This window comes from Thalassophryne amazonica, chromosome 10 (assembly GCF_902500255.1).
Source record: "Thalassophryne amazonica chromosome 10, fThaAma1.1, whole genome shotgun sequence".
Lineage (NCBI taxonomy): Eukaryota > Metazoa > Chordata > Actinopteri > Batrachoidiformes > Batrachoididae > Thalassophryne > Thalassophryne amazonica.
Window position 1 is genome coordinate 49,150,141 of NC_047112.1, and position 22,781 is coordinate 49,172,921.

The following is a 22,781-nucleotide window of genomic DNA, read 5'->3' on the forward strand; positions in this document are numbered from 1 at the left end:
TTTTCTGTTTAGGTGTTAATGATGGCTTTCGTTTATCTTTTCTGTATGTAAATCCCATTTCCTTTAGGCGGTTTCTTACAGTTCGGTCACAGACGTTGACTCCAGTTTCCTCCCATTCGGTCCTCATTTGTTTTGTTGTGCATTTACGACTTTTGAGACATATTGCTTTAATTTTTCTGTCTTGACGCTTTGATGTCTTCCTTGGTCTACCAGTATGTTTGCCTTTAACAACCTTCCCATGTTGTTTGTATTTGGTCCAGAGTTTAGACACAGCTGACTGAACAACCAACATCTTTTGCAACATTGCGTGATGATTTACCCTCTTTTAAGAGTTTGATAATCCTCTCCTTTGTTTCAATTGACATCTCTCGTGTTGAAGCCATGATTCATGTCAGCCCACTTGGTGCAACAGCTCTCCAAGGTGTGATCACTCCTTTTTAGATGCAGACTAAGGAGCAGATCTGATTTGATGCAGGTGTTAGTTTTGTGGATGAAAATTTACAGGGTGATTCCATAATTTATTCCTCAGAATTGAGTGAGTCCATATTTTTTCCCTCTGCTTGGTCTAAAAAAAGTAACCGTTACTGACTGCCACAATTTTTTTCCTGATTTCTTATAGTGTTTCTTAAAGCCAGAAAGTTGCCATTTGAAATGACTTTAGTTTTGTGTCATGTCTGTGATCTGCTTTTTTTCTACAAAATTAAACAACTGAATGAACATCCTCCGAGGCCAGTGATTCCATAATTATTGCCAGGGGTTGTACTAGGGATGGCATAATACCGATACTGGAACCTTCAGTATCTGCCAATATTGGTACCAATACAATGAAGTTTTTCTTGTCTAAAAACAAGTAATCTGTTTATAAATACATATGTCTTGATGTACTTTGAGAACCTAGCTCTTTAACAAAATATCAATATTTCTACTCCCCCAGTAAAAATATATGTATAGCCTACTACATGACTTACATTGTGAGATCAGCAGTGTCAAACAATATCAAATCAAATCAAATCAACTTTATTTATAAAGCACTTTAAAAAAAAAACAGCTGCAGCTGAAACAAAGTGCTGTACACAAGGGGACATATAAAAGGTAACAAACCACAAAGTACAAATAAAAAAAAAAACAAGCCCCCCCCCCCCAAAAAAAATAACTAAAACAAGTAAAATCAGTTAAAAGAACCAAAACAGATCAAGATCTCATTTTGGGTTAAAAGCCAGTACATAAAAGTGGGTTTTAAGATTAGTTTTAAAAACAAAAAGTGAAGAGGCCTGCCTGATGTGGAGTGGTAACTCGTTCCACATCTTTGGAGCCACAACAGAAAAAGCTCTGTCCCCTCTGAGCATACGCTTGCACCTCGGCACCTCCAGGAGGAGCTGATCAGCTGACCGGAGGTGGCGAGCAGGGGCGTAACAATGAAGCAGCTCAGAGAGGTAGGGCGGGGCAAGGCCATTTAAAGATTTAAAAACAAATAAAAGAATCTTAAAATGAATTCTAAAATGCACAGGCAGCCAGTGGAGGGAGGCCAGGATTGGTGTAATGTGCTCCCTCTTACGTGCACCAGTTAGCAGACGGGCAGCAGCATTCTGAACTAGCTGGAGATGTGCAAGGGAGGACTGGCTAATTCCATAATAACGTGCATTACAGTAATCCAGCCGGGAGGTAATAAAAGCATGGATTGCTGTTTCAAAGTGCTGATGTGCAAGAAAAGGCTTAATCTTAGCAAGCTGTCTTAAGTAAAAGAAACTTGATCTGACTACTGCACTGATTTGGTGGTCCAGTTTAAAATCGTTGTCCATCTTAAAACCCAAGTTTGTGACAGTAGATTTCGAAAAGGCTGATTGTGCTGGGTGGAAGACAGGGCCCACGGTCTGTCACAGAATTGCTAATTTTGTGGCAGATCCACAAAGACGGACTGACTTCATCAGTTTTGTATAATTTTATATCAAAACTCCACAGAATATTTTAAAGAAAATGGGCTCCCCTGGGTGCGACGTGATGCTATTTGTCAGGTTTCTAGTACTCACATACACTCATCTTCAACCGCTTACTCCAGTTGGGGGTCACAAGGGTACTGGAGCCTATCCCAGCAGTCATGGGGTGAGAAGCGGGGTACACCCTGGACAGGACATCAGTCTGTCACAGGGCCACAAATAGACAAACAAACACATTTACACCCGCACCTATGAACAATTTACTGCTTCTGTCCACCTAACGTGCATGTCCTTTGATGTGGGAGGAAACTGGAGCAGCCAGAGGGAACCCACACAAACACGGGGAGAACTCCACGATACATGGAGAAATGTGACAGGGGTGGGGTTTGAACTGGGAACCTTCTGCACTGAAACTAAGCGCACTAACCACTTGGCCACCACCCCCTAGGTCTCTAGTAATATACACAATTTTTACATTCTATGAATTATATTATGTTGGGACAGAGCATACGTACATCAAATTCAAGCTGATCAAAGCAGAACTCCTGATCACATCCTGGTCTGTATTTGTAGGTGATGTCCAGCAACTCCCACTCCCCAAAAGTGGTCATCAGCTTCTTTGAACTTGCTGTAATATGTTCTACCTTCCTTTTCAGACTGAGCTTTAAATCCATGGCTGGAAAAGAAGGACAGGACGGATAAGGAGATGTTTTCATCTGAAGGCTGTAATAAGTAATCTTAGATTTTGTGAAGTGTCTCACCAAAGTGGGCATAGGACTTGAAGGTGAGAGGACAATTCTGTGTGTCAAAGGGGAAGGTGTAGATGTTGAGGTTACAGGAGCTGACCACTTTGACTGGTTGAGCATCCTGGACAGTGCCATTGCAAAACAGGTACACATATGGGACATAGGGGGCTGTGTTTTCATCCATGCTGCGGGACAGGAAGGGACAGAAGAGTTAGTAGCGAAGGTCTGAAATGAATCCTGAACAAAGATGTTTAGTCCACCACTGGAAATGAAAAATTAATGTAGCCTTATACTACTATTTGAGCAAAGTTTGTTTGTGCACCAAACTTGGTAGGTGGATGAAGACTGACCCTTAAAGTAAAAGTCATGGATATCGGGGGTCAAAGGTCTTTTTTCCCACTTGCACCACATATACAGTGGGGCAAATAAGTATTTGATACACTGTCGATTTTGCAAGTTTTCCCACCTACAAAAAATAGAGAGGTCTGTAAGGTTTGTATCGTAGGTACACTTCAACTGCACTCTTTACCTGTATTAATGGCACCTGTTTGAACTCGTTACCTGTATAAAAGACACCTGTCCACACACTCAATCAATCACACTCCAACCTGTCCACCATGGCCAAGACCAAAGAGCTGTCTAAGGACACCAGGGACAAAACTGTAAATCTGCACAAGGCCGGGATGGGCTACAGGACAACAGGCAAGCAGCTTGGTGACAATAACTCTTGGTGCAATTCTTAGAAAATGGAAGAAACACAAGATGACTGTCAATTTTCCCAGGTTTTGGGCTCCATGCAAGATCTCACCTCATGGAGTAAGGATGATTCTGAAAAAGTCCAGAACAACACAGAAGGACCTGGTCAATGACCTGAAGAGAGCTGGGACCACAGTCACAAAGATTACATTAGTAACACATGATGCTGTTGTAGCGGCTGCACTCTGCGTTGTGTTGTTATGACTCCGCCAATTCGCTCCCCTCGGGACGCAAATTCACGAGCTCCGGCATGGGAGTCGGACTCTCTAACCAGAAGGCTAAAACCCAGGGCTCTGGCCTTGTGACCAGAGAATCCTTTTGAGCTGTTGGGAGTGAGGTTTACTAACTACATCTGCACAGCGACACCTGCTGGCCTCCGTTACACTGTCATGGTTTAAAATCCTGCAGGGCAGCAAGGTCCCCCTGCTCACGCCAGCACATGTCCAGGCCAGTTTGAAGTTCACCAGGGACCATCTGGATGATCCAGAGGAGGCATGGGAGAAGGTCATGTGATCAGATGAGATCAAAATAGAGCTTTTTGGTATCAACTCCACTCGCCATGTTTGGAGGATGAGAACAATCCCAAGAAAACCGTCCCAACCATGACGCATGGAGGTGGAAACATCATTTTTGGGGGTGCTTTTTGTAAAGGGGACAGGACGACTGCACCGTATTGAAGGGAGGATGGATGGGGTCATGTATTGTGAGATTTTGGGAAAGAACCTCCTTCCCTCAGTAAGAGCATTGAAGATGGGTCATGGCTGGGTCTTCCAGCATGACAATGACCCCAAACACACAGCCAGGACAACTAAGGAGGGGCTCCGTAAGAAGCATTTCAAGGTCGTGGAGTGGCCTGGCCAGTCTCCAGACCTGAACTCAACAGAAAATCTTTGGAGGGAGCTGAAACTCCAAACCTGAAAGATCTAGAGAAGATCTGTATGGAGGAGTGGACCAAAATTCCTGCTGCAGTGTGCAAACTTGGTCAAGAACTACAGGAAACGTCTGAGCTCTGTAACTACAAACAAAGGTCTCTGTACCAACTATTACTTTCTCTTTTTGTATTGTATCAAATACTTACGTCATGCAATAAAATGTAAATTAATTATTTAAAAATCATACAATGTGTTTTTCTGAATTTTTTTTTTACATTCTGTCTCTCACAGTTGAAGTGTACCGACGATAAAAATGACAGACCTCTCCATTCTTTGTAGGTAGGAAAACTTGCAAAATCGACAGTGGATCAAATACTTATTTGCCCCACTGTATAGGTGGATTTCTGAGTTGTCCAGCTAGGGTCACATTTGCCAAAGATCAAATCATTGGTGTCAAGGTCACTGGGGTCAAAAGTCAAAATTTTTTATTTGAGTCAAACACATACACTGAACAAAAATATAAACACAACACTTTTGTTTTTGCTCCCATTTTTCATGAGCTGAACTCAAAGATCTAAAACATTTTCTATATACACAGCAGACCTATTTCTCTCAAATATTACTCACAAATCTGTCTAAATCAGTGTTAGTGAGCACTTCTCCTTTGCCGAGATAATCCATCCCACCTCACAGCTGTGGCATATCAAGATGCTGCTTAGAGAGCATGATTCTTGCACAGGTGTGCCTTAGGCTGGTCACAATAGAAGGCCATTTCAAAATGTGCAGTTTAATCACACAGCACAATGCACCAGATGTCGCACGTTTTGAGGGAGCATGCAACTGGCATGCTGACTGCAGGAATGTCCACCAGAGCTGTTGCCCGTGAACTGAATGTTTATTTCTCTACCATAAGTCGTCTCCAAAGGCATTTCAGAGAATTTGGAAGTACATCCAACTGGCCTCACAGACCACGTGAATACTGAAAAATATCTCCCAACACGTGAATGCAGGTCTCAGAAAACGTGACTATCAGTGTATATATATATATATATATATATATATGTATTTTTTCAGTTTAAGTATTTTATGGATTTCAGTTTACTGCAATCACTGCAGGAAATCTTGATCGCAAACCCTATCACCGCAAAAATTATTATTATTATTTTTTTTTGGCGGGGGTCGGGGAGTCACTACAACCGGTGAGGTTTTGAGGTGAGCCCTGAGCAGCTCTCGCTTCTGGTGTCAAGCGCCCAGCCCCACTGGGCGTGACCTACTCTGGGGACAGTGACAGGTGTGGAGTTTGACTGGGATGGTACACCTGTCAAACGGTAACTTAGGTGTCAACCTCAGGGAGGACAGAAACCTCCGCTAGAGACTTAAGTTAGAATGATATCCACAGATCCGAAGTTCACGGCTCAACAATCTTAAGAGAAACAATGTCGAAAAACAAACAACACTAGTTACTAACCTCAGGAAGGTAGACAATGAGCTACAACCATTATTTTTATCCATATGAGCCGTTCTCTGAGCTGGAAAAATAATATTGATCTTAACGCTCAGAAACGGAAGTGTAAGGACCGTCAACAAAGTGGAAAAAGAAAAGAGACACCAGAAAAATATTCAATAAATTCAGGTGTGGTGTCATCAAATTCACTGATCACATCAGTCGTCTCCTGCTGGTCATACTACAGCACTCAATTCAATTCAATTTCAATTTATTTCCTTTATATAGCACCAAATCACAACAGAGTTGCCTCAAGGCGCTTCACACAGGTAAGGTCTAACCTTACCAACCCCCAGAGCAACAGTGGCAAGGAAAAACTCCCTCTGAGGAAGAAACCTCAAGTAGGCCAAACTCAAAGGGGTGACCCTCTGCTTTGGCCATGCTACAAACATAAATTACAGAAATAATTCACAGAACAATTCACGGATGAATATACAAGAATTGTTATAATATACAAGAATTGCACCAACAGAATAGACTGTTGGTGCACAGGACAGGAGGGTCGCCAACACAAATACAACTCCCATCTCTGGATGGAGCTGCACCTTAAACAGAGAAAAAAACAGAATCAGGCATCAGAAAGACAAAAAATACTGTATAATTTGCCAGCATTAATCAACAAGAAAAACAAGAAATACTAAAGTGATCGCCGGCCACTAGCCCTAAGCTTCACTAAAAGACCCAGAATTTAGGTAAAGTTGAGGCTGCGGCCCGCTCCAATTACTAATAACATAAATTAAAAGAGTAAAAAGCGTAAAACAAAACTGTACCAGTATGCTAGCCATATGGAAGGGAAAACAAGTGCGTCTTAAGTCTGGACGTGAAAGTCTCCACAGAATCTGATTGTTTTATTGATGCAGGGAGAACATTCCACAGAACAGGGGCATGATAAGAGAAAGCTCTGTGACCCACAGACTTCTTATTCACCCTTGGGACACAAAGTAGTCCTGCACCCTGAAAACGTAAAGCCTGGGCTGGTACATAAGGTTTAATTAGGTCAGCTAGGTAGGGAGGTGCCAGTCCATGAATAATTTTATAGGTTAGTAGCAGAACCTTAAAATCTGATCTCACTGGGACAGGAAGCCAGTGAAGGGATGCCAAAATGGGTGTAATGTGGTTGAACTTTCTGCTTCGTGTCAAAAGTCTGGCTGCAGCATTTTGAACCAATTGGAGAGCCCTAATGCTAGACTGTGGTAAACCAGAAAATAGAACATTGCAGTAGTCCAATCTAGAAGAGATGAACGCATGGATCAGGGTCTCAGCATCAGCCATAGACAGGATGGGACGAATCTTCGCTATATTTCGCAGGTGGAAGAAAGCAGTCCTAGTAATATTTCTAATGTGGAGGCCAAAGGACACCAAAGGATCAAAAATTACCCCAAGGTTCCTCAATTTGTCAGTGTGATGTATGACACACGAGCCTAGGCTGAGTGTTAACTGGTCAAATTGATGCCGATGTCTCACTGGACCAAGAACCATCATTTCTGTCTTATCAGAGTTTAAAAGTAGGAAGTTTCTAGACATCCAACTTCTCACTGCTGCAAGGCAATCTTCCAAGGATTTTATGTGAACGAGATTACCAGCAGTTATTGGCATATATAACTGAGTATCATCTGCATAGCAGTGAAAGGTAATCCCAAAACACCACAATATGTGCCCAAGGGGTGCTATATAAAGGGAGAAAAGCAGGGGGCCTAAGACAGACCCCTGTGGAACCCCAAATTTCATGTCACTAAGGTTAGAGATAGTGTTACTGTACAAAACACAGTGAGAACGACTGGTCAAGTATGACGTCATCCATGCAAGGGCACTCCCAGTAATCCCAAAATGATTTTCCAGCCTATCAAGTACAATATGATGATCCACTGTATCAAATGCAGCACTGAGATCTAACAGCAACAGAACCATAGTGGTGTCCGAATCCATTGTAAGCAGAAGATCATTCACCACTTTAGTAAGAACCGTCTCTGTGGAATGATATTTTCTAAAAGCAGACTGCAGTGGCTCAAAGAGATTATTCTCAGTAAGATAGTCTACGAGCTGCCATGACACCACTTTTTCCAGAATTTTAGAGCAAAATGATAGATTTGATATCAGCCGATAGTTTTTCAATACAGTAGGGTCAAGATTAGGTTTCTTAAGTAATGGTTTAATCACTGCAGATTTGAAACATTTTGAACAGATCCAGAAGTTAAAGAAAGATTAATAATTTCCAGCACAATCGGCCCAAGAGTGGGCCACAGGTCCTTAAACAGTTTTGTTGGTATAGGATCAAATAAACAGTTTGTGCTTTTTGTTGACATTACGAGTTTCGTCAGCATGCCTAGAGAGATACTATCAAATTCTGTAAATCTAGGTAATACCTCAGTAGTGGCGCCCACCTCAATAGCATGGTGTAGTGGCTGGGTTAAGGCATGCTGGGATATGTTCAACCTAATGTCATCTATTTTCTTCTCAAAGTAATCCAGGAAATCTTGTGCTGTAAAAGGAGAACGAGCTACAGGTGGTTGTCCATGAATAAGTGTTGCCACCGTGTCGAACAAGAACTTTGAGTTATGCTTGTTTTTGTTGATCAGATCAGAGTAGTAGGTCCGCTTTGTAGCCAATAATGCATGCTTATAGTCTAAGATAGCATCACGCCATGCAAGGTGGAATACTTCTAATTTTGAATGACGCCATTTCCGTTCTAGACCTCTTGCTTTATGCTTGAGGTCACGCAGGTAATCATTGAACCAAGTTGACTGTGATTTGGGGGAGCACGGTTTCAACACAGGTGGTGCAATCATGTCGAGTGTAGTTTTGAGCACTGAGTTTAAACTATCCACAAGTCTGTCTACTGACTGGGTATTTGTCAAAAGTGAGACTAAGACATCAGGCAGTCTAGCTTCTAGTTCAGTCTTAGTTGAGGAGTTGATGCATTGCTGCAGTGATAAATAAGGTTGTTGTTCCACTAAACACGGCAGCGAAACTGTAAACTTAATAAGTGAGTGATCAGAGACCACTGATGTAAGAGGCATGATGTCAATATTCATGACAGCAATACCACATGTGAGAACCAGATCCAGGGTATTCCCAGTAATGTGTGTCAAATCCCGAATGCATTGCCGAAATCCTAATGCATCCACAATTTTCATAAATGATTTGCAGAGGGGCTCAGAAGGCTTATTTATATGAACGTTAAAGTCACCAATGATCAGAATGTTATTTGCACTAGTTGAGAAGTTAGAGATGAACGCACCAAATTCATCTAAGAATGCACTCAGTACTCAGTTCGGAAAAATGTCATTGTGAAAAAACTTTAGAAAAGTTTTCATTGTTTTATATATTTTTCTGGTGTCTTGTCATTTTTGCACTTTGTAGATGGTCCCTACGCTTCTGTTTCTCAGCTGCCTGCTTGTTCAGATCAATGTTATTTTTCCACCTTAGAAGACGGCTCATATGGCTAAAAATAAGGTCGCTGTCTACCTTCCTGAGGTTAGAAACTAGTGTTTGTTTTTCTACAACGTTTCTTTTAAGATTTACTGAGCCATGAACTTCGAATCTGTGAATATCTTTCTAACTTTACTGAATCCCCAGGGAAGGTTGCTGTCCTCCCTGATTTGACACCTACGTTACCATTTGACAGGTGTACCACCCCAGTCAAACTCCACACCTGTCATTGTCCCCGGAGCGGGACGCAAGAATTTTATTCGTAGGATATTTCTGGTAGTATATAAATTCTCAGCCAATCAGAAAGTCAGTACCCACTATGTCATTCACATCATTAGCATACGATTAAGATACCAATGCACACGTGCTGAAACGTAAACAATCACTGGCCACCACTTCAAGTTGGACCAATGCAATGCATTCTGCATAAAATGTACTGATAAATAAATGTGTCCTTATTCTGCAGATTGCAATGCTTTATGCTGCTGCTGTGCTGAACATGTTGAAGTTTCTTAGAGCTTGTTAAAATTATATCCGTAGGTGTTTTTGATGTCTAAATTATGAAACAACATGACACCATAAGTGAGTGGTTGGGTTGTATTATGTGCTTCAAAATGACAAGCTTCATGCTGTTGGAGTGTTGTAATGTTGGAATAATCCCAGAAATTCCTCCTGTTTGTTCACAAAAAGCAGATAACTTAATAATTGAAATTTTTTCTGGGGTCTGACTTGCTGTGCATTTCAATCTTCAAACTAGCGTATCACTCCATAGTGTAAATAACTTTTAACGAAGGTGTCACTCCATAAAAAAAAACACTATGAAAACACAAAGTTGTTTAAACTAACATATCACTCCATAAAAAAAAGTTTAATTTCTTTTATGGAATAGAAATATTAGCTTAAAGTGATTTAAATTAATGTATCACTCCCTATAAAAAGTTTTAATTACGTTAGTTTAAATAACTTTAAGCAAATGTAAACTAACGTATCACTCCATGAAAAACACTATATGAAAACACAAAGTTATTTAGACTAATGTATCACTCCATAAAAAAAAAACTTTAAATTTTTTATGGAGTGATACTGTCATGTTCGGCCCCAGCTTGGGGTTTAGGACTTAGCCCTTGGTGGATTTCCTTTGTGATTTTCTGGTTCTACTTTTCTTCACTCAACAAAAATATAAACGCAACACTTTTGGTTTTGCTCCCATTTTGTATGAGATGAACTCAAAGATCTAAAACTTTTTCCACATACACAATATCACCATTTCCCTCAAATCTTGTTCACAAACTAGTCTAAATCTGTGATAGTGAGCACTTCTCCTTTGCTGAGATAATCCATCCCACCTCACAGGTGTGCCATATCAAGATGCTGATTAGACACCATGATTAGTGCACAGGTGTGCCTTAGACTGTCCACAATAAAAGGCCACTCTGAAAGGTGCAGTTTTGTTTTATTGGGGGGGATACCAGTCAGTATCTGGTGTGACCACCATTTGCCTCATGCAGTGCAACACATCTCCTTCGCATAGAGTTGATCAGGTTGTCAATTGTGGCCTGTGGAATGTTGGTCCACTCCTCTTCAATGGCTGTGCGAAGTTGCTGGATATTGGCAGGAACTGGTACACGCTGTCGTATACGCCAGTCCAGAGCATCCCAAACATGCTCAATGGGTGACATGTCCGGTGAGTATGCCGGCCATGCAACAACTGGGACATTTTCAGCTTCCAAGAATTGTGTACAGATCCTTGCAACATGGGGCTGTGCATTATCCTGCTGCAACATGAGGTGATGTTCTTGGATGTATGGCACAACAATGGGCCTCAGGATCTCGTCACGGTATCTCTGTGCATTCAAAATGCCATCAATAAAATGCACCTGTGTTCTTCGTCCATAACAGACGTCTGCCCATAACATAACCCCACCGCCACCATGGGCCACTCGATCCACAACACTGACATCAGAAAACCGCTCACCCACACAACGCCACACACGCTGTCTGCCATCTGCCCTGAACAGTGTGAACCAGGATTCATCCGTGAAGAGAACACGTCTCCAACGTGCCAAACGCCAGCGAATGTGAGCATTTGCCCACTCAAGTCGGTTACGACGACTAACTGGAGTCAGGTCGAGACCCCGATGAGGACGACGAGCATGCAGATGAGCTTCCCTGAGACAGTTTCTGACAGTTTGTGCACAAATTCTTTGGTTATGCAAACCGATTGTTTCAGCAGCTGTCCGAGTGGCTGGTCTCAGATGATCTTGGTGGTGAACATGCTGGATGTGGAGGTCCTGGGCTGGTGTGGTTACACGTGGTCTGTGGTTGTGAGGCTGGTTGGATGTACTGCCAAATTCTCTGAAACGCCTTTGGAGACGGCTTATGGTAGAGAAATGAACATTCAATACACGAGCAACAGCTCTGGTTGACATTCCTGCTGTCAGCATGCCAATTGCACACTCCCTCAAATCTTGCGACATCTGTGGCATTGTGCTGTGTGATAAAACTGCACCTTTCAGAGTGGCCTTTTATAGTGGGCAGTCTAAGGCACACCTGTGCACTAATCATGGTGTCTAATCAGCATCTTGATATGGCACACCTGTGAGGTGGGATGGATTATCTCAGCAAAGGAGAAGTGCTCACTATCACAGATTTAGACTGGTTTGTGAACAATATTTGAGGGAAATGGTGATATTGTGTATGTGGAAAAAGTTTTAGATCTTTGAGTTCATCTCATACAAAATGGGAGCAAAACCAAAAGTGTTGCGTTTATATTTTTGTTGAGTGTATATATATATATATATATATATATATATATATATATATATGATGAATGATATTCACACTTTGTGAGACCTCTGTTCACGTTTTGGGAGATAGTTTTTCAGTATTCACGATTTGCAGCTGATTCATGTTTTGGGGGTTAGCAATGTTTACCTCCAAAATCTTCTGAGACCAGCCACCCAGACAGCTGCTCCAACAATCAGTTTGCAGAACCAAAGAATTTCTACACAAAGTGTCAAAAACCATCTCAGGGAAGCTCATCTGCATGCGCGTCATCATCATCGGTGTCTCGACTTGACTGCAGTTTGCCGTCGTAACTGACTTCAAATTCATTCATCAGAGTGATGGACGTGTCTGTCTCAGATCTGTTGATCAAATTCTACCAGTACTGATGTGTGGATGAAGGATGATCCCAGAGTTGCCTTAAACGGGTTCATTTTGGTAAAAGTTCAGATACTGGTGTTGAGGTCACCGGGGTTGAGGTAAAGGAACCTGAGCTGTCACAAATATATCTGTGGATTTTGGGATTACCCTCATAAGGTCAGCAATTTGGATGAAGGGCAAAAACATTGGGGTCAAAGTTCAGATTTCAACTAAGAAATTAATTGTATTGTTTATGAAGAAGTTTATATCCTTGAACTCACAACTCGCTGATGATCATGTCTGGGACCCAAAACATTGTTCTGGGCAGAGAAATCCTATCAGTGCCACACTCGATGGGGTCCCAGCTGACAAATTCATTCTGCCATTCCTAAAACAACAGAACCCCCGTCAGTGCACCGAGCGAACCAGCAACAAAACAAAACCAGCAACCAAATTCTTTGTATTCATTTTCAGTCTGCTTTGGAAAATCATGGTACTTACAAACTTTAGCCACAGGTAAGTCATCAAGAGTTGAGCCTTTTCATCCTGAAACGTAAAAGAAACTGATTTAAATTTTAAAAAAAAGCTGGTAGTGTTGTGTCATCTTGACATGAGAAGTGAACATACCACTCCCAGAATCCCGTACAAAATGAAGGAAATTTCAACATTTGTTGGAGTTGACATCTCTATGACGGGTCGCATGGAGCTCATGTTAAAGACCGGGTGCAGAGCGCTGATGAGGGCAGGGGACGTTGGTTCAGAACAGTTCAACATGATGGTACCACACGGGGCTGACGAGAAGATGACAATAAATCCAGTCCGAAATTACACTGAGAAAACTGACGTCAAATTGTCGATCCGCAACCGGCAAAGTACAGAATTGTCTTCAATTACTGGTAATCACTAACCATTGTTTTATGTCCTACTTGTCAGAAAAACTCATAGTTTGGAGTTATCATATGTTGCTCACATTGTTGTATGACATTTTGCTCAACATTCTGCAGCTTTTCTGCCCGCTAACGCAAATGTGCAGGAAAAGTATATTGATTGCATGAGCCATATATTCACAGATCTTACTGAAGAAGCCCAAGTTTTTCTTCACTCAAATTAAACTTTTTGTTCCTGAAAATACATCACTGTTTCTCAGTAATCACTGAGGCTCCAGGGCAGCTGTTCAGCTGAAATTGCCTCTGGGTTCCAGGTTTGCAAGGCAGCTTATGCAACATGTGCAGTCAGAATGATAATTCTGCTAAATTTCAATGTTAGATTTACAATAAATAAATAAATAAATAAAATACATAAGCAAACAACCAAATAAATAAATAAAAACACATAAACAAACAAAAAACAAATAAATGAACTAATTCATTAATTCATTCATTTTAAAACCGTATAAATCTAAAACACAAAATGCCAAAAATTACAAGTGTATCAAAATCAGTTATCCAATACGGCATTCTGACCTGTAGACATATAGACATCAACATGACCAGATTATTTTTATATTTAAAATTATATCAAATATATAAAATGACAAAAATGCATATGCTATAACTGTTTGATTCTTGAATTAACATATAATTAACAGTTAATGAAGCCCTCACCTGGGAGAGTGTTTTCAGACATTTAAAATACAAAAATACAGAACTCCAAAAATGTTTATATGCAAACTACAATCCATCAAATACAAAATAGTATTTTGCACTACCATTTGTATTATAAAAGCATTTATCAGGAATACTGCCCATCTTTGAATCTTACCTTGCAGGAGGATGATAAGCACAACCAAAGGCAGGAGGCGCTACAATCAAAACAATTCAAAAATATGTACATAGCTGAATTAATTACTTGTAGTGACATGTAAAAACATAGTGTACTCCTAACTGACACTGAGCCTCAGAATGAACACTTCATAGCACATATCCTGTGCAGCATGAAAAGACAATTCACCTTTAGCACCAAATCTCTGGACGCCATTGAGAAGAGATTGAAGTCTTTTTGTCCCTACATTCACCAGACATAGAAAAGATTTACACATAACTTCAAGCATTATTACACAGTTTTTTTTTTGTTTTTTTTTTTAAATTATGCTTGCTATAAGTTGAAGGAACATGCTCAAAGTATTGACCAGAACAGTGTCTTCTCATGTTATCCATAAAGACCAAACACGTACCTGCCACCTGTCTCCTCAGATGACTCTAGACATTGTGAGTTCCGTGGAAGCACCCTTGATATAGATAGCTCAGTGTAGCCCAAGCGTGATGTGGGCAAACCCTCGTGCAAATTATGTGGGAAGTGGACAACTTTGTCTCGCACCTTCTTGGTTTCAAACAAAACAAAGTTCAACCGTGGTGAATGTTTGTGACCTCAGTGTGTGACTTACAGAGGGTGAAGCAAAACCTCAGTGTCACACCTGCTGGTTGTACGCAAATAGACTGCAACACCTGACCCTCGCTCATCCACCACACAGTGTTAATACACACGCACACACACCAAAATAGTTTGAAATCTGAATTATTGTTTCCCTGACTATGGAGACTTTACATTTAGACAGTAGTTTTATCAGAATTTGAGTCCATACTCTATTTTTTTTAACTCATAATGTGATCTTTGCAGGTTTTATTATATAGTTTATACTAGCATGTTGCCCGTGGGGATCCACAGGTTCTAGATTGGGTAGTGTTTATAAAATAGGTACCTGACATTTTTCAAGGGTGGTAAAAATTTATGTAAAGTTTCTATAATGAGTTGGAATGCAATGTGAGTCCAGAATGTTTTTAGAACCTTAGACCTTAACAGTTTTTAGAGGAAGAACTCTCAATCATTTTATTTCCTGTTAATTATGTATTTTTTAAAAATGTTAATATACTGGTTTAATGTATTTACAAATTGTTTAGGTTCTTGTTATCATATACACATACTATTGTTGTTGTTATTATTATTATTATTATTATTATTATTATTATTATCATTACTATCAGTATTATCATAATTATTATTTTATTTTTACTCCTATTTTGTCATTTTATTTTTAAATGGACCACAATGGAAATAAGTCAAAGTTAGATCTGGTGGGCCTCGGCTCTGGAACCACTCTCCTTGATATGAGTTGGACCTTATTCTTCTCTGGAGTTGCCCAGGGGGTGAGGTGCTGGGTGGGTGTGAGGATACTCACTAGTCCCCAGCTGAGCACCGCTACATTGGAGTTTACCCCGGTAGATGAGGGTTGCCTTTGGGGTGGCGGGGGGTGGGGGGGGGGGTGGGGGGGCTCTGACTGTTGTTTGTGTGTATCTACTGAACAGCAGTTTCGAGTATTTGGCATTCTTGGAGTCCCTGAATGGAGTCCTGTATGGGTCTCTGGTGGGGGACTCCAATGTTCTCCTGGGAGACTTCAACGCACACGTGGGCAATGATGGAGACACCTGGAGAGGTGTGATTGGGAGGAATGGCCTCCCCAATCTAAACGCGAATGGTCATTTCTTATTGGACTTCTGTGCTAGTCATGGGCCGTCCATATCGAACACCATGTTCGAACATAAGGATGCTCATAAGTATACATGGTACCAGAGCACCCTAGGCTGAAGATCGACGATCAATTTTGTGATCGTATCCATCTGATCTAAGGCCGTGTGTTCTGGACACTCGGGTGACGAGGGGGCAAAGCTGTCAACTGATCACCATCTGGTGGTGAGTTGGATCAGAGGGTGGGGGACGACTTTGGACAGACCTGGTTAGCCCAAATGGATAGTGCGGGTGAACTGGGACCATCTAGAGGAGCCCATTGTCTGACAGATCTTCAACTCACACCTCTGGTGGAGATTTTCTAGCATCCCTGTGGAGGTTGGGGACATTGAACCAGAATGGGCAGTGTTCAAAGCTTCCATTGCTGAAGCTGCAGTGTGGAGCTGTGGCCTGAGTGTCTTAGGTGCCTCAAGGGGTGGCAAGCCTCGAACACTGTGGTGGACACCGGGCATCGGGGAAGCCATCCAACTGAAGAAGGAGTACTTCCAGGATATGTTATCACGGAGGAGTCTGGAGGCAGTTGTAAGGTACCGACAGGCCCAAAGGGCAGCAGCCTCTGGTGTGGCGGAGGAAAAGCAGTGGGTGTGGGAGGGGTTCGGAGCAACCATGGAGAAGGACTTTCGGTCAGCACCAAGGTGCTTGGGCCATGAGGCACCTCAGGAGGGGAAAACGGGGAACCATCCAAGCTGTCTACAGTAAGGGTGGGACTCTGTTGACCCCAAATGAGGATGTAATCCGGCGCTGGAAGGAACACTTTGAGGAACCCCTGCATCAGACCAGAGTGCCCTCTATAGTAGGGGCAGAGCTGGAAGATGATGGAGGATTTTCAACAATTTCCCTGTTGGAAGTCACTGAAGTAGTCAAACAACTCTGCTGATGGAGGATTTTCATCAATTTCCCCGCTGGAAGTCACTGAAGTAGTCAAACAACTCTGCAGTGGCAAGGCCCTGGCGATTGATGAGATCCATCCAGAAATGCTGAAGGCTCTGGGTGTGGAGGGACTGTCTTGGATGAGACGTCTCTTCAACACTGTGTTGAGGTCTGGGACAGTGCCTAAGGAGTGGTAAACTGGGGAGGCGGTTCCCATATTTAAAAAGGGGCACCAGAGAGTGTGTGCCAATTACAGGGCCATCACACTACTCAGCCTCCCTGGTAAAGTCTATTCCAGGGTGCTGGAAAGGAGGGTTCGGCCGATAGTCGAACCTCTGATTGAAGAGGAACAATGCGGGTTCCGTCCTGGTTGTGGAACAATCGACCAGCTCTTCACTCTCACAAGGATCCTGGAGGGTGCCTGGGAGTATGCCCATCCAGTCTACATGTGTTTTGTGGACTTCGAGAAGGCATATGATCAAGTACCCTGGGAGATACTGTGGGAGATGCTGCGGGAGTATGGAGTGAAGGGGTCCCTTCTCAGGGCCATCTAATCTTTGTACTCACAAAGCAAGAGCTGTGTTTGAGTGCTTGGCAGAAAATTGGACTCGTTTCCGCTGGGGGTTGGCTTCCCCCAGGGCTGCACCTTGTCACCAATCCTATTTGTGATATTCATGGACAGGATATCGAGGCTTCGTTGGTTGGAGGGGGGTTTCCAGTTTGGTGGGCTTAGGGTCTCATCAATGCTTTTTGTGGTCATGATGATGATGTGGTCCTGTTGGCTTCATCAGCCTGTGACCTCCAACACTCACTAGAGCTGAGTGTGAAACAGGTGGATGAGGATCAGCACCTCTAAATCTGAGGCCATGGTTCTCAGTAGGAAACCAATGGATTGCCTACTCTGGGTGGGGAATGCGGTCTTGCCCCAAGTGAAAGAGCTCAAGTACCTCGTGGTCTTGTTCACGAGTGAGGGGACAATGGAGCATGAGATTTGCTGGAGAATCGGCCAGCAGGGGCAGCATTGCATTCGCTCTACCGTACTGTTGTGATGAAAAGAGAGGTGACTAAAAAAGTTCTCGATCTACTGGTCAATCTTTATTCCTACTCTGACCTATGGTCTTGAGGGTTGGGTCATGACTGAAAGAACTAGATTGCGGGTACAAGCGACCGAAATGGGCTTCCTTAGGAGGGTGCCTGATGTCTCCCTTAGATGTATTTATGTGGAATAAATAAAAAATAAAAACCAGCCAGTACCTGTGGGACCACATCGCCGCTTATGTGGAATAATTAAAAAAAGAAAAAACACACCACCTGGGATGCAAATTCACATCTTTCAAAACCTCTGATTCCCAGTCAGAGACTGTACCACTAAGCTACAGAGCTGTGTTTTGAAAGCTGCAGGAAGCTGCCTCATATCAGGAAGGACATGGAAGTATTACAAAAAAAAATTTAAAATCCCACACCATATAAAAGCACCGCATTTATCAAGCGATGATGAACCATGGTCACAGACATACAGTCATGAAATGACATGAATAAGAAGCAGTGTGCTCTGATGTCCACAACTACTGGTCCGCTGTGTCCAATCGGCCGCGTACATGTTCTGCCAGACACACGTCTTGTGGACGCCGCGCCACAGCACAGACACTGCGTCATGTGGAACAGAGCTCACGTGGGTGACGTGACGGTCAGATCACCCGCTGCGTGTTCTGATCTGATGGTCCATTTCAACCTGGCAGCCTGTCAGTGTCCGCTCCATTCACGCGCTCGCTTGCTGCAGCTTGTCACCACCACGGCGATATATGTTTTTATTTATGTCCACATAAATACAGCAATCAGACACATGCGCCTCACAGTGGACAGTTGTTAGTCCATGACTGTTCAAACACAGTAGGTGTTGTATAGCTGGAATGTCCAGAATGACAGATCACCACAGTTGCTTCTGTCAGAAGCCACGCCTCCCGTGAGTGGAGTGCACACACTCAACATGTCAGTGTGTGTTTGCAAAGTCACACTCGTGGGGAACTTAGACAAATTTCACAGCAGTACGACAGTGGTCGTCTGCAGTCTGTTGTTGTGTGAAGAATGCGACTGGCCACACATTTTCAGCTGTTTTTAGCGAGGAGACACATAGCAGCTCAGAGATTTAAATAAAGGGGGAAAATTGAAAAAATGTCTTTGTAAAGCTCAGTGCAGGTGTGCTGTCATCACCATGCTTTGAGAGATAATAATGCATTACTTTGCTGCCGGTAACATGTAATGGGCGGTCATGTGTACCGGCATCACTGGTGGCAAAAGACATCAAAAGCACTACACTTTTCACTCATGGTACCAACATAACACTTAACTAAACTGACTAAACCAATTAAATGACAAAACACAATAAACCAATAACACTAACAGCACTGTTAAATAGGGATGGGTATCGAGAACTGGTTCCTTTCAGGTATCGTTAAGTAATGATTCGATCCACCGACATCAATAACCTTTTTGCTTAACGATTCCCTTATCGGTCCTTCAGAGTGGTCGTTGTTTTTGGGGGTGTTTGTCAGGAAAATGATGATTTCTCTACATTACAGACCCTGCAGCAGGTCTGTATTCAACTTTTCTGCAGCGCGGCTTTACTTTGAACCTTGAACCAATCGCAGCAGTGATTCACACTGCTTCGATCTGGTGCTTTGTTGAGTCATTGTTTTATTTTGCTTTATCTTAATTTTTCCCTGCTAAAACCCTAAAGAGCATACATCTGTGAGAATTATTTACCTTTTTTATGTTAAACCAACCTGTTATGGTCTTCTGAAACAGTTGATAGATGTATTTTATGACTTAAAAACGGGACCGATGCTAACATGTTAGCATCTCTATGGTGTTTTCAATGTTAAAGTTAGCATTAAGCTGTTCACATCTCAGCATGTTTGTGTGCATTTGTTTTCTGTATAATAATGGCTCAGCGTTCGTCATAAAAAAGTCAAATTGTATTTTTTAATTTATTTTTATTCATATATTAATAATAATAGCAATAATAACAATAATAGTCATAATAATAACTAATAATGCTACAATACAATTTTAGAGAAAGAGACAAAAAGAACCTGATGAAACAAAAACAACAGAAAAGATAAAACCAACCAACAATGAAAATAAATAAATACATATAGAAATAAATAAGTGTCTCCTGTGAACACCTAGTGACTCTTACACCTCCACTTCATCCCTGTTTTATTTAAGTTTAATGACAATTTGTTTTGGTCAAACCATATTTTCAATGTGTTAATTACTTCACTGATTTCCTCAGGAACTATCTGCCAAGCTAGAAAACTACTGCATCCTAGTAAGAGCAGAATACTACTGGAATGAATTTGAATAAGGAAAGTTGTATTTTTCTCACCTAAACGGATGCTGCACTCACTGCAGTTTATTGTCTGGAATAGTCCCAGATTGCATTTCAATCAATCAATCAATCAACTTTTTTCTTATATAGCACCAAATCACAACAAACAGTTGCCCCAAGGCGCTCCATATTGTAAGGCAAGGCCATACAATAATTATGAAAAACCCCAACGGTCAAAACGACCCCCTATGAGCAAGCACTTGGCAACAGTGGGAAGGAAAAACTCCCTTTTAACAGGAAGAAACCTCCAGCAGAACCAGGCTCAGGGAGGGGCAGTCTTCTGCTGAGACTGGTTGGGGCTGAGGGAAAAAACCAGGAAAAAGACATGCCGTGAAGGGGGGCAGAGATCGATCACTAATGATTAAATACAGAGTGATGCATACGGAGCAAAAAGAGAAAGAAACAGTGCATCATGGGAACCCCCCCACAATCTACGTCTAAAGCAGCATAACCACGGGATGGTCCAGGGTCACCCGATCCAGCCCTAACTATAAGCCTTAGCGAAAAGGAAAGTTTTAAGCCTAATCTTAAAAGTAGAGAGGGTATCTGTCTCCCTGATCTGAATTGGGAGCTGGTTCCACAGGAGAGGAGCCTGAAAGCTGAAGGCTCTGCCTCCCATTCTACTCTTACAAACCCTAGGAACTACAAGTAAGCCCGCAGTCTGAGAGCGAAGCGCTCTAATGGGGTAATATGGTAATATTTCAGAGCTTCTAGAATTCAAATGTTTTTGTGCGGGTGGTGTTGGGGGGTAATTTTGGATTTCAGCTTTTTTGTTTTTTACCACTTTCATCCCTGAATATGTCAATCGTGAATCACTTTTGTGCAGATTAAAGTCACTAACTGGTACTCGTCTTGTTGGGAGAAAGAAACGAGAATCATCTGTTCTGTTCACACAGCTCCAAACACTGCGCGGCTCTCTGCCGAGTCAATTTATAACGATAGAGTCCAGTCGGAGTTAATAACTTTAAAGCGAAACGCCATTTAAATCAAATGACACCTCTTTCCAAATGTTGTAATACAAACAAACTGCAATCGATCAAAACGTTTTTTTTCCTCCCAAAACGAGACATCCTGCGCTGACGTGCAGCAGCCGGCTGGGCTCAGCTCAGAGGTATGGAGAGGCATTCATGCCAAAATGTCTGAAAAGAAATGCTTTTGACAAAAACTACAGATTTTATTTATTTATGTCCAGAGATCAAGGATCCAGTGACCAATTTAAAATGTTGCTGACATAGGAAACCTGTAAAGCCCACTTTTAGTACACAGAACATTCACAAGAGGTATCAATAAGGGAATCGGTAAGGAATCGGATCAATAAGCGGAATCGATAATGGCATCGATATTGATAAAATCTTATCAATACCCATCCCTACTGTTAAACTAACATGAACCACAATAGCAACATTTAAATCCCAAAACCCTGAACTCCCATGGTGCATTGCAGCACAATATCCATGGTTCAGTGGTTACCTAAAATCATTAATTTCTCAAAAATTATTTGACCTATCAACTTTCCCTTTTTGGCAGCTTTCATCCTTAACCCAAAATACATAAGCATACAAAATTGCAAATATCAGCTCGCCGCGGTTTCTCTGTGATTGAAGCCATACACACACATAAACGCATGCATACATGCACACTGGCCACTTGGCTATTACTATATAGATTCAACAGGTATATACTGTAAAACATTACACCTCTAGGTGGAGTCAGTGAGAGCATCATCAGTATACCAGGAAGATTTTGCACAAAATGTTGACATAAGGCTGCAGAAACTTGTTTCCATTCATCCATAAACCAAAGATGGTCCAAGATTGATGTTTTCAGTCCACCTCCACCAGGCAGGTTATGTTTTCACCTGCATCTCTTTATTTGTCATTAGAATTACTCCATACCCAAGGGGCACCCCCCGCCTTTTTACTTTTATTTTTTTGGAAATCACACATGGGATGTAAAAAGTTATCAGACAAAATGAATTCTACTGTCTGATGTTCAAGGATCATAACCTTGGGTGCACAATCGCTCAGCAGGCTGCTGGAAATCTTCAGGATGTGTTTTAACGATGTGTACTATAAAAATGAGGCTTTGAACACATGGCGAGTTTCCGATCACGCAGTCATAATTTAATGCCATTATTCCCATCTGACTGTATATCTGTGCAGTAGTTTTCATGCTTGGAATGAAATAAACAATAAAGAATTGATGTACATTGCCAAAAAAATAAATAAATAAAAAATAAATCAACCAAAGAAACAAACAAAACACACCGTTGTCCTCATTTTTACACAATGTTCTATCCCAAATTTTGATGGATTTGTTTCAGTAAAACCTCTGTTACAGGTGACACTCCTGTAAATAAATATAAGAGAAAAAATGCCAAATATAATAGATTTATACAGAAATACAGCTGTTGTGAAGCACATTCTGCCTTCTTGGATTACTGTTTGCAGCTGTTAGGTCACTTGTTGGCCAATTAATTGACTATACTTACTTTTAGACATTTCTAGTCTTCATTAGATCACTGCTGCTATATGTCAGTACTTCAAACTGCTCCCTACTCCCGTCCTCAGAAAGTGACATCGTAAAAAGAAGTGGAAAAAACTACACACAAAT

The 22,781-nt window shown here is 41.7% G+C and overlaps 1 protein-coding gene across 1 annotated transcript in view; it reads right to left on the bottom strand.

The window, feature by feature from the left end:
* Nucleotides 1-13,159, bottom strand: part of LOC117518103 (5-hydroxytryptamine receptor 3A-like) — a 132,971-nt gene extending 119,812 nt beyond the window's left edge. Inside the window, exons 1-4 of the mRNA XM_034179165.1 lie at nt 13,013-13,159; nt 12,887-12,931; nt 12,667-12,773; nt 2,696-2,865 (exon numbers count right to left, since the gene is read on the bottom strand). Coding sequence (XP_034035056.1) covers nt 2,696-2,865; nt 12,667-12,773; nt 12,887-12,931; nt 13,013-13,159 — 469 coding nt within the window. The remainder of the gene's footprint in view (nt 1-2,695; nt 2,866-12,666; nt 12,774-12,886; nt 12,932-13,012) is intronic.
* Between the last annotated feature and the right edge of the window lie 9,622 nt (nt 13,160-22,781).